General features: G+C 43.1%; 1 protein-coding gene across 1 annotated transcript in view; it reads left to right on the forward strand.

Moving 5' to 3' along the window:
• LOC115472445 (DBIRD complex subunit ZNF326-like) overlaps positions 1–13,705 on the forward strand; it is a 282,530-nt gene that overhangs the window by 102,856 nt on the left and 165,969 nt on the right. Inside the window, exon 6 of the mRNA XM_030206732.1 lies at positions 7,241–7,388. Within this exon, the coding sequence (XP_030062592.1) occupies positions 7,241–7,388 (148 nt within the window). The remainder of the gene's footprint in view (positions 1–7,240; positions 7,389–13,705) is intronic.

The following is a 13,705-nucleotide window of genomic DNA, read 5'->3' on the forward strand; positions in this document are numbered from 1 at the left end:
ATGAAAGGGCAGTTAAGTCTATACAATATTATAAATACCAACTATATTTACATGGAAACAAACAAGGGAAGTTGTTGGCCAATTTAGTAAACCGGAAAATGGGGAAACAGAAAGTAATGCAGCTTAAGACTCGGGGGGGGGGGGGGGGGGGTGTTAGATCAGATAAGGACATAGCGGATTCGTTTCGTCAATACTACGACACATTATACAAGCGATCATCGGAGGGGGACCTGGAGAGCCGACTGTATTTGGAGGGGAGAGACCTCGCTAGGTTGACTGAGCTGCAACTAGCTAGATTAAATCATAAGATCACGGAGGAAGAGGTCTCTAGAGCTATACGACAGGGGCCACCCTTAAAGCACCAGGACCAGATGGGTTCCGTTATGAATTTTACAAAATTTTAGAACATCAAGTGGTGCCGACCCTAACAGCCTTGTTTAATAAGTTTGTAGAAAATAAGAGTATGTCGGACTCCTTAAAAGAGGTCAGAATGATGGTGCTGTTGAAGCTGGACCGTGGCCCAGAACAAACATCCTCCTACAGACCAATATCATTGTTGAATGTAGAGGCCAAGTTATTCGCCAAAGTGCTGGCTAATAGACTGGCGGTGATCTTACCTACTCTTATAGATGAGATTCAGGCTGGATTTGTTAGGGGACGCACTATTGCCAAGAACATGTGAAGGATTCTGGCCTCGATGGATTGGGTGGAAAGATCAGGAGCACCTTCTCTGCTTATCAGTTTCGATGCAGAGAAGGCGTTCTATAGAGTGGGCTGGGAATTTTTATTTGCCACTTTGGAGGCATATGGCTTCGATGGATATTGGGTAGTGGCGGTACGGGCACTATATGAGGTGCCGAAAGCACAAATCTGGGTAAATGGGATCTTATCGGATTCTATACATATTGAGCAAGGGACACGACAGGGATGTCCGCTCTCCCCTTTACTATTCGTACTGAGTATAGATCCACTGATACGAGAAATCAATACTAACCCGGACATTAAAGGAGTGACCATGGGACACAGTGACTTTAAAGTGTCGGCTTTTGCAGACGACCTCTTGGTGCATCTAACTAGCCCGCAGGAATCCCTTTTACACTTGATGGACAGCATAGCAGAGTTTGGGGACTTTTCGGGGTTTAAACTCAATCTAGACAAGTCCCTGGCATTGCCGACTAATCTGTGTGTCCGTAGACGATGGGAAGGACAATTTCCCCTGAAATGGGCGATGCGTCAGTTTAAATATCTGGGGATTAGACTTCTATATAGGACTTTTTTGATCCGGGACCTGAATGTGGTCCAGCTTTTAGAACAAACAGGACAGTGGTTATCACAATGGACGTCCTTACCTATATCAATGCATGGCCGCATACAATTGTTTAATATGATTGTATTCCCCAAGTGGTTTTATGTAATGCAAATTTTACCAATCCAATTTTTAAAGAAAGAAATTAAAACGTTGTACAAATTGCTTTCAAAATTTTGTTGGCAGGAGAAAAAACCGAGAACTCCCTTTAAAAATTTAATAGGTTCATGGAGCTAAGGGGGTTTAGGGGTACCAGATATGCAAAAATACAACTGGGCATGTTTGCTCAGACACCTGGGGGATTGGATCTTGGGCAAACAGACCTATACCCCTAGGGCTCTGGAACAAGAAACGTATGGTAAATGGAATATCTTTTGGCTGGTTCATTGCCCTACGGGTAAGGTTCCTGGGGAGTTGCAGGCTAATCTCCTTTTGAAATCGATTAGGACATCATGGAATTTCCTGATTCCACTACTGGGAGGGAATCCAAGACAATCAGATCACATGCCACTAGTGGGGAATCTGGAGTTTACCCCGGGTACTGATGATAGTAGTTTTCGTCGATGGGAAGGCAAGGGGATACGGTATATACGTGATTTATTAGATACAGAAGGGATGCTGAAGACATGGGACTCGTTATTGGCGTCTGGGCAGGTAGAGGTGCGGGACATGTTCGCCTATAGGCAAATACAACATTATGTTTCCAGCCTGGACATTAAAGATCAAAGGTTTCCCATCAGACAGAAATTACTCCAGTTTTATGAGCCCATTCGAGATAAAGGGATCTCGATATCAACATTGAAGTTGGCGCTAGATAATATACAAAGGACCCCAAGGAAAGAAATATTGCAACAATGGTGGAGCCGAGATTTGGGCCTCCCGGCACCTTCCCTAGACCTGGGTAGACTGATTAAGCGAATCCCATCGGGGTCGATTAGTGCAGAGCTATGGGAATGCAACTTTAAGGTCATACACAGAGCTTATTTTACACAGGAACGCCTTTTTAAAATAGGAGGGATTGCCTCCCCAGTGTGCCTGAAATGTCGGAGGGGAGTCAACTCGTTTTTCCAAGCATTTTGGGAATGTACACAAATTCAGGTATTCTGGAAAGAGGTGATCCAATACTTGACGCAGATAGGGGGGGAATTGGTCAAACTGTCCCCAATGGGAATTCTGTTGGACAAATTTCAGGACTTTGGGGTCCACGACAAATATTTTAATCTGCTGATACGGAAGGCAGGGATGGTGGGCAAGAGAGTAGTGTTGGGAGTGTGGACCAGTGATCAGGCCCCGTCATATTGGCAATGGAGGAATAGATTTCATGGGCTGATGTTATTGGAACTCCAATACGCACGTTCAAACGAAAAAAACTCGTTCTGCAAACTTGGGATGGATATATTCAATCCCTTCCCCATAGAGCACGCAGTCTGGTATTGAACTCGATATCATGTGGAGGAAGCCAATAAGAACTGGGAGAGGATAGAGTGGATAGAGATGGAAGGACCGGGGCGCCGGCGACCTCGGTTGGCACAGAGTCGAATATAATTATACTGGGGGGGGGGGGGGGGGGAGTTGTGATAGGATTAGGGGGGGAGGGGGACGATAAGGGCTAATAGAAGTTGATGACTTGGGGGGGGGGGAAGAAGGGGCCAATTGTTGACAGGCTGTTGTTCAGATTGTTTTGGGAATTTTGTTTCCTGGCCAACACATAGACATCATAAATACACTTGGGTGATGGGTCCCGGAGGGCTATCAAGAGTACAAACCCTTGGGGACAAATATAACATGGTTGAGTTAGAGAATTGGGATAATGGAGACTTTCATCGCACTGTATTCACTTGATACTGTGGTACTGGAGGCATAACAAGGTATCTATTACACCTGATCAGTCTTAATCTACACTGGTTGACCTATACTATTGCAATTGAATATTTAGGTTCTATGGACCCTTGCCAGAGGGGAGGGAGGGTGAAAATGATAAAAATATTGATGATGGAAGTTATGTTGCAAATATGCACCTATATTATATGCTTTATTCAAGCTGTCTAATTTCAGAATTAACCGTGATATTTGTATTGTTGAATCATCAATAAAAATTGTTGAAACATAAGCCCGTGAATCACAAATAAACTGCATAACTCTGGATAAGTTAGTGGTCGCCTCATCAAGGAGAAGGAGCATATCATCCGCAAACAGATTGATAACAATACTCATAGACACCCACCTGTATGTCCTGCAGATCCATAGCCTGGTGGATCTTTGCAGCCACAGGTTCCAGTGAGAGTACAAAAAGAAGTGGGGACAGAGGACAACCCTGGGGAGTACCTCTGCCCAAGTGAAGCACCAGAGACAAAGAATCATTAATGACAATCTGAGCAGTGGGGTTCCTATAGAAAACTCGTACCCACTGCAAGAAGGATCTCCGGATACCAAAATGCTCAAAAACCCAGAATAAATAATTCCAGATCACTTTATCAAATGCTTTTCTGCATCCCGGCTGGCCAGGATAGCATCCCCAGGAACAGTCTGAGCTATTCATAAAAGATACGAAGGGCTTCTAATATATTAGCGGACGCAAGCGACTGGGGCCAAAACCCACCTGATCTGGGTGAATTAGCTGGGGAGGAATTTGTTCAGCCTGGGCGCCAGGAGAGAGGCCAGTATCTTGACATCCTGATTAAGTAAAGAGAGAGGACTATAAAATCCCACCTTTTCCACATTTTTCCTCAGTTTTGGGAAAACCGTGACAGAAACATGATTCTTAACAGAGCCCATTTCCTGGGTATCCTACAGGGAGCCACACATGGCAAGGAAATGCTGTAATAGCAAATCCTGTAAAATTTTTAAAACTCCGTGCCAGAACCATCTGGGCCTGGGGCTTTAGCCAACTTTAGCCCCTTAATGACTACCTGCACCTCCCTACCTGTAAAGGGGGCATTAAGCGCTTGTAGTTGATCCTCGGAGAGGCGGGGAAGATTCAAGGTTTGAAATAAAGGTATGCAGGCCAAGACATTGAATTGACTACTGCCATACAAAGACTCATAGAATTGAACAAATGCAAGGGCAATATCCTCCTGTTTGATCAGGAGCTCACCAGAACCGCCCCTTATCCAGCTGATATAGCTTCTGCCTGAGCGTTGTTCCACCAAGGAGGCCAGTAATTTCCCAATTTTGTTACCCCAGTGGTGTAATCTATATTTGTACAAGCAATTACTGTGGCTAGCACACTGATCCAAAGCAGCCTGGAGTTGGTGTTGTAGATAATACACTGAAGGGGTGTTTTACAAAGGTGCGTTAGCGTTTTTAGTGTGCACTAATGATTAGTGCGCGCTAACTACTAGAAACGCCCATAGGAATAAATGGGCGTCTCTGGTGTTTAGCATGTGCATATTTTTAGTGCATGCAAAAAACGCTAGCATGCCTTTGTAAATGTTCTGCTCAGTGTGTGGCGGTGGCCAAAAAAGGGAAAGGGAAATGGGACTTGCAAAATACCACAGAAAGGAGGTATATCAACTACATTCAAAGCGGTTTACATATATACAGGTACTTATTGTACCTGGGGCAATGGAGGTTAAGTGACTTGCCCACAGTCACAAGGAGCTGCAGTGGGAATCGAACCCAGTTCCCCATGATCAAAGTCCACTGCACAAACCACTAGGCTACTCCTCCAAAAGCAAACAGAATGCTAGGAATTGTTAGGAAAGGGGTGGTAAATAAGACTGAGAATACTATAATGCCTTTATCGTTCCATGGTGCGCTGTATTTAAAAAAGATATAGCAGAATTTATAAGCAGAATTAGAAAAGGTTTGAAAAAGAGTGACCAAAATGATAAAGGGGTTGGAACACCTCTCATATGAGGAAAGACTAAAGAGGTTAGGGCTCTTCAGCTTGGAAAAGAGATGGATGAGGGGAGATACGATTGAGGTCTACAAAATCTTGAGTGGTGTAGAATGAGTAGAAGTGAATCAATTTTTTTTTTTACTTTTTCAAAAAGTACAAAGACTAGGGGACACTCAATGAAGTTACATGGAAATACTTTTAAACAAATAGGAGGAGGTATTTCTTCACTCAATGAATAGTTAAGCTGTGGAACTCTTTGCTGGAAGATTTAGTACTTAGCATATGTGAGTTTAAAAAAAGGTTTGGACAAGTTCCTGGAGGAAAAGTCCATAGTCTGCTATTGAGACAGACATGGGGAAGGCACTGCTTGTCCTGGGATTAGTATGGAATGTTGTTAGTATTTGGGTTTGCGCTAAGTACTTGTGACCTGAATTGGCCACTGTTGGAAACAGGATACTTGGCTAGATGGACCACTGGTCTAATCCGGTATGGCACGCACGCACGCATGTGCGCGCGCACACACACCTACACACACACACACACACCCCTACACCTGTACCTACTACGGACTAGTGGTTATGGTGGTGGACTCTGGTCCTGAGGAACTGAGTTCGATTCCCACTTCAGGCACAGGCAGCTCCTTGTGACTCTGGGCAAGTCACTTAACCCTCCATTGCTCCAGGTACAAATAAGTACCTGTATATAATATGTAAGCCGCATTGAGCCTGCCATGAGTGGGAAAGCGTGGGGTACAAATGTAACACACATACAAAAAAAGTTGACACACCTACCTATTACAGATTGTTAATGTTATGGTTATATTTGTTTGTTCAAAGATTTAAACATTAGTTGATTCTGCTGGGTTTTGAAATTCTGAGGTTCAAATTGTTGAAATGCTTTTCTTAGTAACCAGCAGCTTTTCCTTTGTTTTCCAACAATGCTTGAAATTCTTTCCACAGCAGCATACTGTTGCTACTAGAGGATTTTGACCTGGGACAAGGCAAGGGTATATAGAGATTATTATGTTAATTCTTTTAACTAAGAGAAAAACTTTGTACATCATATTTTTGGTATTTTTATTTGCCAACATTTTAAGCTTGCTGTAATTTTTTTGAAATTCTTTATTAAAACATTTTCTGTATTTTTCACGCTGAGATGGATATTTTAATTCAGATTTCAGGTTTTTATAAGCAATCAGACATCTTGAAAACCAGTATTGTGTAGTCCTTGCTTAACTTCAATACATATTAAGATGGGCATTTATCGTTGATACTCGCATATAGGTTGGCCTCACTCATAAGTCACACCCTTACTGTCATTTTTAACTATTAGGAAACTTCGATGAGTCGCATATTAGGTCACTTTCATACCCCAGTCAGCATCCTCCCCAACTCACTGTCCCATCTGCAACATTCACTTTCATCTTCCTCCCCCTTCATGCAGCCACTGTCCATGCCCCTTCTAGTGCTTCAGTGGTGCTGTGCACTGGTGCAAGGCCTCCTGCATGCTGCTGCATCTCTCCCTCTCCCCAACAGGAAATGGTTCACAGGAGCTCCCATGATATGTTTCCTGTCTGGGAGAGTGTGGGATGTGGCTGTGTGCTTGAGCGTGGGTGGCCAGTACAGGAAAGCCCCATGCTGGCACACAACAACTTTGGCGTGCTAGAAATAGTATGAGGGACACAGGCTGCAGGGGGAAGGGAGGGGGAGAAGATTCTGGTGGATGCTGATGGGGGAGGGTTTGGGAGATGAGACACTGGGGCTCATTTTCAAAGCACTTAGACTTACAGAGTTTCATAGTAACCTATGGAACTTTGTAAGTCTAAGTGCTTTGAAAATACACCTCACTGGTTCCTGGGGGGGGGGGGGGGGGGGGGGATAAGGAGGAGAAGGGGGGGGGGTGCTGGATATGATATAGGTGGGTAGGGAAGGAAAGGGAAATGCTGGACCTGTGGATATATTCAAATATAGTTCACCTCTCTGACCATTAATTTTTAAATGGGACCTATACATGAGTATTTATGATAGTTTAGCAAGGTATTGTCTCTCTCTAATTAAAAAAAAATAACAACTAAGCAACGTTTTGCCTCCTAGGATGGCATTCACTTGTTCGTTTTGTAAATTCCGAACATTTGAAGAAAAAGATATTGAAGCACATTTGGTCGGCGAGTCTCATCAGGCAACTTTAGATCATATTCAGAAGCAAACAAAATTTGACAAAGTAGTCATGGAATTTTTACATGTAAGTTATAAATCCTATTTCAAGCTTAATCTATGGTTTCTATATCTATTGGGCCAACAAAAAAAAAAGTTGCAACATGTGAGTGTTGAAGACCACATAGATATCTGAAGATGCCATTTGTCAAGGGTGCATGTGCTGCCAATATCCAGGATTATTTTTCTTCCCATCCAAAATATATTTTGGTTTTTTAAATTTCTGTTTGCTATATCACCCTTCAATTAATATATTGAAGCAGTTTATAATTAAGTTAATAAGGAAAGGAACTCCATTAAAGGGGAGAGTGGTGCAAACAGCTAGGGAGCATGACTGTGCCCTTCCAAAACTGATCTGTTACTACCATGCATGCTGTAGTTTATGTTTCACCAGTCTTTGATTTTGCAGCACATACATAGGCCAGTAAACAGCATGGCTGTTATATTGGTTCTGCTATGACTCAGGAGCTAGGGAGTAACAGTGGGCTGAGAAGAGGAAGGAAGGAGATATGACAACCCTCTTGGACTGCCCCAAGGTCACAGTGAAACAGAGGGAGAGAAATTTGTTTAATTTAAAAACAAAATGCTGAATAATGTCATAATTGAGAGATGGGTTCATTGTTGATAGGAAAGCTTAGTATTCTCAGTTGACAAGCATGGTGTAATTGGCTACATTTCAGCCGATGGCACCATGATGAAGCAGCTCGTTACTAATGTAAAATTCTGGGTATGCATGGCAATTCCTGTGCACAGCTGTCACCACAGGCTCCTTACTTCGGTTTTCCCATTCTCTCCAAAATTGTTTATTTCTTTATTTTTTTTTTATTTGTACCCTGCGCTTTCCCACTCATGGCAGGCTCAATGCGGCTTACATGGAGCAATGGAGGGTTAAGTGACTTGCCCAGAGTCACAAGGAGCTGCCTGTGCCTGAAGTGGGAATCAAACTCAGTTCCTCAGTTCCCCAGGACCAAAGTCCACCACCCTAACCACTAGGCCACTCCTCCACTCCTAATAAAAGGGTTGCTTTTTTTTCTGACTACTTCAGCTTGGTGCCATTGTGCAGAGTAAACCAGGATTTTGTGACTGTTCTACTGATGAACGTTGTTGATTGCCATTTGAGTGCTCATCATGTTTGCATTTTCTGCCTGGGCCTCTCACACATGGGACAACTGTTATGAGTGTGGAAGAATGTCTCCAAGAGCAAGAAATAATTGCCTCCGTCCCTGCATGCATTATGAAGTTGAATCTAAAGCATCAAAATAAGTCCTCCATGCACAAGCTTTCTGGCTCAGTGCTATCAAGCAGCTTCTCTTCCAAGGAGGGTACTTCTTTTCCCCCCCACTCAGTGGCCAGAAGCATCCAGCTGCTATTTAATTAAAAAAAAAAAAAAAAAAGGTGATGGAGGGAGTGCCCTACCTCTTCAAGGCAGGCACAGCTCACTCTTGGAATTTCTTGATTTAAAGGTGTAACTATTCAGCACTTTCCCATTTCTCTGAGTGGATGCATTCTTCAAAGAAGCCTGGTTCTAACGTCACAGATGATTGAAATGATGGTATAACAGTGAAGTGCAAGAAGTGCATCGATTCCTGTGCCAACTTTGAAGCGTTTGTGTTTGAGTGCTGTTATGCTACCAGTGCATCTGCTTAGCCTTTGCAAATCACTATTTTTGTGGTCCCAACAACCCAATATCATTACTCATGAGGCCCTGCAGGTCCTTTCTTCAGTGAAGATGTTGTTGATCTCTCTACTAGTTTTAGTAATGGTGGCAGCTAAATTGTCTTCTGTTTTACTACCCCTGTCCAAACAACCTCATTCTTTCTTGCAAGAGATGTTCAGTGAGTTTATGAAGGGCTATTGCAAGGGTGTTCCTGATATTCAGATTAAAAGATCTTGTAGACTATGTATCTCAAATGTTGCAGTCTACACAGAAGATGGCCAGGGAGGTTGCTTTTCTGCTAAAGAGACTGAGCCAGGATCAGATTGTGTTTGGAAGGAGGTATTGGCAGTTGTAGTCCATGGAGTACAGCCCAGGAGTACTATGCAATTTTGTGCATAAATGAGCATCCATAGCTGTATAAAGGTGCACAATTTTGCAGCAGAAGCCAGTCATGCAACAAGTGGAGGAAATTAGGTGGCTAGTGGATACAGGGGGAGCAGGCAGACATGAATGATAGTCATCCTTAGCCAGTCAACCTGCTGAGGTCTGTGGAGGAGGATCAATGTGCATTGTAGGCCTCAGGAAACCAACAGAGCATGGTGAAAAAGCAGCTGGGCTGATGTGAGTTCCACTGTTATGGGCTTATGCTGACCAAGATCAGCAATGGAGGGATTAGATATGCGCCTGAGGGTTGGTTACACCATCCTGGTCTACTTGCCCGTAGATTCCTGTAGAGCAATTGGGAAGTGGGGAAAAAGGATATAACCTACATGGTATGTGCCAGAAAGAGGGGAGCCTGATTATAGGGAAAGGGGAGAAAGTGGAGATGTTGGTGGCAGAGAGAAGCATGGTTCAATGATACAACAGAGGGTACACATGTTGAAAGGGGGCACCTATCTCTTTTTTTTTTTAGGGGGGTGCTTTTATGAAGGGCCATGGAGGAGAAAGACCTTAATGGGTCATCTAATTTCAAAATCCTAAGATGGCAAGGTAATGGTGTAGAATGGGTAAAAGTGAATCAATTTTTTAACTCTTTCAACAAGTACAAAGTTACACGGTAATTATTTTAAAACAAATAGTAGGATATATTTTTTCCGCTGAACAAATAGTTAACCTCTGGTACTCATGGCTAGAGAATGTGGTTACAGAGGTTAGCATATCTGGTTTAAAAAAAGGTTTGGACAAGTTCCTAGAGGAAAAGTCCATAGTATGCTAATTGAGATGGTCATGGTTGAAGCTACTGCTTGTCCTGAGATAGGTAGTGTGACGAAACAGGGGACTTATGTCTGTGACCTCTTATGTGAACGTATGACATATTTGTTCCCCAGTGCATTTCCCTTGTTTGGCCAGCAGATGGTAATTGTCTTTTTTTTTTTTTTTTTTTTTTGTAAAGCTGTTACAGAAGTGACCATGTTTTTCCTGCTTGAGCTGTGAGGTAATCTTTAGTATCAGTATGGGAGCACAGAGGTAAACATCTCTGTCCTGAGATCCTGTTCAAGGCTTGTGAGCAGTTAATTTCCTGAAGTTTCCCAGGTGATACCCAGGTAGTGACTGTTTAGACAGTTTTAATATTGATCCTTATTCAGTTACTTGTTGTTGCCTGTTATTTTTCCATCTGTTTTATATGGTACACTGTTCTATTTTTATGACAATAAACCTTATTAGCTTATTGGCTCTGTTGTCCTGAACTGACTTAAGAATCCTGGTGGTTTGTGGGATCCCTGAGAGTGTGGCCCTAGTAATCTAGAAATCACCAGGGAATAACTTGAGAGTGGGAGACTTGCCCAGAGGCAAGTGAGACCCAATCAGAAGGGCGGATGGTGTTAGTATAGAGCACAATTGGCAGGCACAGGCAGACCTGAGCAATGCTGGGGACAGACCCTCCAGGTGGCTGCAAGATTAGCCCCATGCGGATGCTAGGTGTTTCGTGACAGGTAGCATGGAATTTTCCTACTATTTGGGATTCTATCAGATACTTGTGACCTGGATTGGTCACCATTGGAAACAGGATACTGGGCTAGGTGGATCATTGGTCTGACCCAGCATGGTTTCTGTTATGGAAGCAATGCAAGGGGAGGAAAGGCAGCAGGGTGAAAAGAAAAGAAGGTGACTGCCATGAAATAAAGAAAAATGCTACAATGCAGTCTTTAGTCACACAGACATATCGAGGCACTCAGTCATTTACAAACATTACATGCACAACAATTAAATTGACCCAAACTCAAGTTATATTTCCCATCCACAACTCTCATCTGCTGTCTACCTTCCATTGTTCTATTGAATATATTGTGTAAAAAATAGAAGAACATTTGCATAATTTTGTATAAATGCAGATTATTGAGGTCCATAATTCCCTGGGCTGTAACACACTTATTAGAACTGCAAACCTGCAGGTGGCAGTCACCAGTTTTGATGCAGCCTAATTCAAAAAACTTATATCTTAATTACAAGATTTACCACAAGTTCCAGAATTCAGTAAAATTCAGCTGCTTTATGATTCAGTTATGGTTGTCAGCTATTTAAAAAAAAAAAAAAAGGGGCTAAGTTCAGAGAGCACCTGAACAGCATTTCAGTGTACTCACCATTGATACTCCTGGTGATGACTGGGGTGCTCTTCTCAAACATCACCATATTCCAAATACCTGATCAAGAGCCATAAAGCTTCATGTCAATCATCTGGAGCAGAGTGATATTCTACTTTTCTTGGCTGTTTATGTACCTTCTGCATGGTAAGTCATTGCTGACTCCAGACAATCCAGGAGCAATTTTTAAGAAGACAAATCAGATTAAGGGACCCTACTCTTCCTCCTGTTGAGAGGAAGCAGTGATGTGGAACTTGACAATTCTCAACGAAATATCCTTCCTTCCAAGGAAGCAAAACCATTTAATGGACAGCTCAGCAGAATTCTCTAACCTTACAAGTGGCATCTGAACTTGGAGCTGGCACAATCCATCTTTCAGAAATGAGGAATATCTTAAGCCTGTTACCTCTAGCAAGAATGCCAGGCTTCTACTTGTGATGCTCCAGATGACCATTCCAAATCATTTTGTATAGGATGCTCTAGCAGTAGAATAGGTTTGGTTCCATCTCTAAGCATAGCCTCTAATAGTCAAAATATTACCAAAGTTCCAACAACAGACAAGTACTTTGAGGGATAGCCTCTTGAGGAGAGGAAACTAGTTCTTTTTTTTTTTTTTTAAATAAGGCCAGTAGGTTGCTATAAGAATCAAACTCTGTGTTTCCAGCCCTAATAACACAAAACTGAGCCACATCTTGCATCTCAGCTTCATATCTCTGGTTTGAAGAGCCTGGAAATCGAGCAGTTCAAGATGCTGTTGTTGCTGCAAGACAGTACTCCACAAGATAGTCTTCTGTCTTCAAGACCATCTGCTGGTCTGCAAAAGCCATGATCATTTTTAATATAACTTTGAGTTCAACTCCGAAGTCTTCAAACATCCTTTGAGTATATTTCAGTGCTTTATCTGCATATCATGCCTTAATAGACAGGGTTTTGGATTTTCAGTGTCCCATTGTCTCAGAATTAATGAGAAGCCTCCTCTATTCCACAAGCTGCAATTCAATATCGTCCCACAGATCAATCCAGAGACGAGTGGGTTATGTCCCTGTACCAGCAGGTGGAGATAGAGAGAACCTCAGAGGTTTACTATATGTGGACCTGTGCATCCATCTTAACTTCAGTATTCTCTCTATCTCAGCAGGTGGATAGACATATCCTGTGCAGCTCTGGTTTGGTGCTGGCTCCTAGCCTGTTCCCTCAGCCTTAGTCAAGCTGGAGGTTATGGCATGGCGCTGCTGGGACGGCCTGTTGGGGTACACCTGGTGGTGCCAGGTCCCTTCCCCCCCCCCCCCCCCCCACCCCCCTATTCATCTCAGGGGTACTGTGTTCTCCTGTCCTCTTAAAAAAAAAAAAAAAAAAAAAAGGAACACCAAGCACTACTCTTGAATGTACATCTGTCTCTGCTTCACTGTTGGATTAATTCATTCCAGTCAGGTTTGATATATGTTCTTTTCTCCGGGGACAAGCAGGCTGAATATTCTCACATGTGGGTTGTCGTCCACGACGGCCCAGGAGACTGGAAAATTTGCATAGCAAAGAGAACTTTCTAGGACTTGTCGCGTGGGCCGAACACACTGCACATGCGCGAACGGCTTTCTGCGACGCGAGCGTGCCCTCCTCGGTTCTTTTGATCCGCGATCTTTTGTTTGACTCTCTCTTTTTCAGCTCAGGTGACTGGATTTCAGCGTTTACCGCTTCACTTTTTGCTTTTTTCTTAAGTTGTGCTCTTTAAAAAAAAAAATTAGTTTTTTCCCTTATTAGTTTTTTCTTCACCTTTTTAAGTTCCCTTCTTTTTTCGTCGCAGCCACCCTTTAGGCTGCTCGGCTGGATTATTTTTCCTTTTTTGTGCCTTTTTATTTGGCACGATCGAGTCTTTTAATTTCGCAGCCGCTGCTTTTCCGTCCATGTCATCGAGGACTCCCAGCGGCTTCAAGCGTTGTACTCACTGCAACCGGACCATCTCGGGTATAGACCCCCACGTGTGGTGTCTCCAGTGCCTTGGGACTGATCATCTGCCAGCTGCCTGTAAGCTGTGTCTTTTGATGAAGAAATGGACCCAAGTGGCTCGGGAGACTCAACGTGAAAAACGTTTTTCTGATCGGTCCGGTC

Source organism: Microcaecilia unicolor, chromosome 6 (genome assembly GCF_901765095.1).
Source record: "Microcaecilia unicolor chromosome 6, aMicUni1.1, whole genome shotgun sequence".
Taxonomy (NCBI): Eukaryota; Metazoa; Chordata; class Amphibia; order Gymnophiona; family Siphonopidae; genus Microcaecilia; species Microcaecilia unicolor.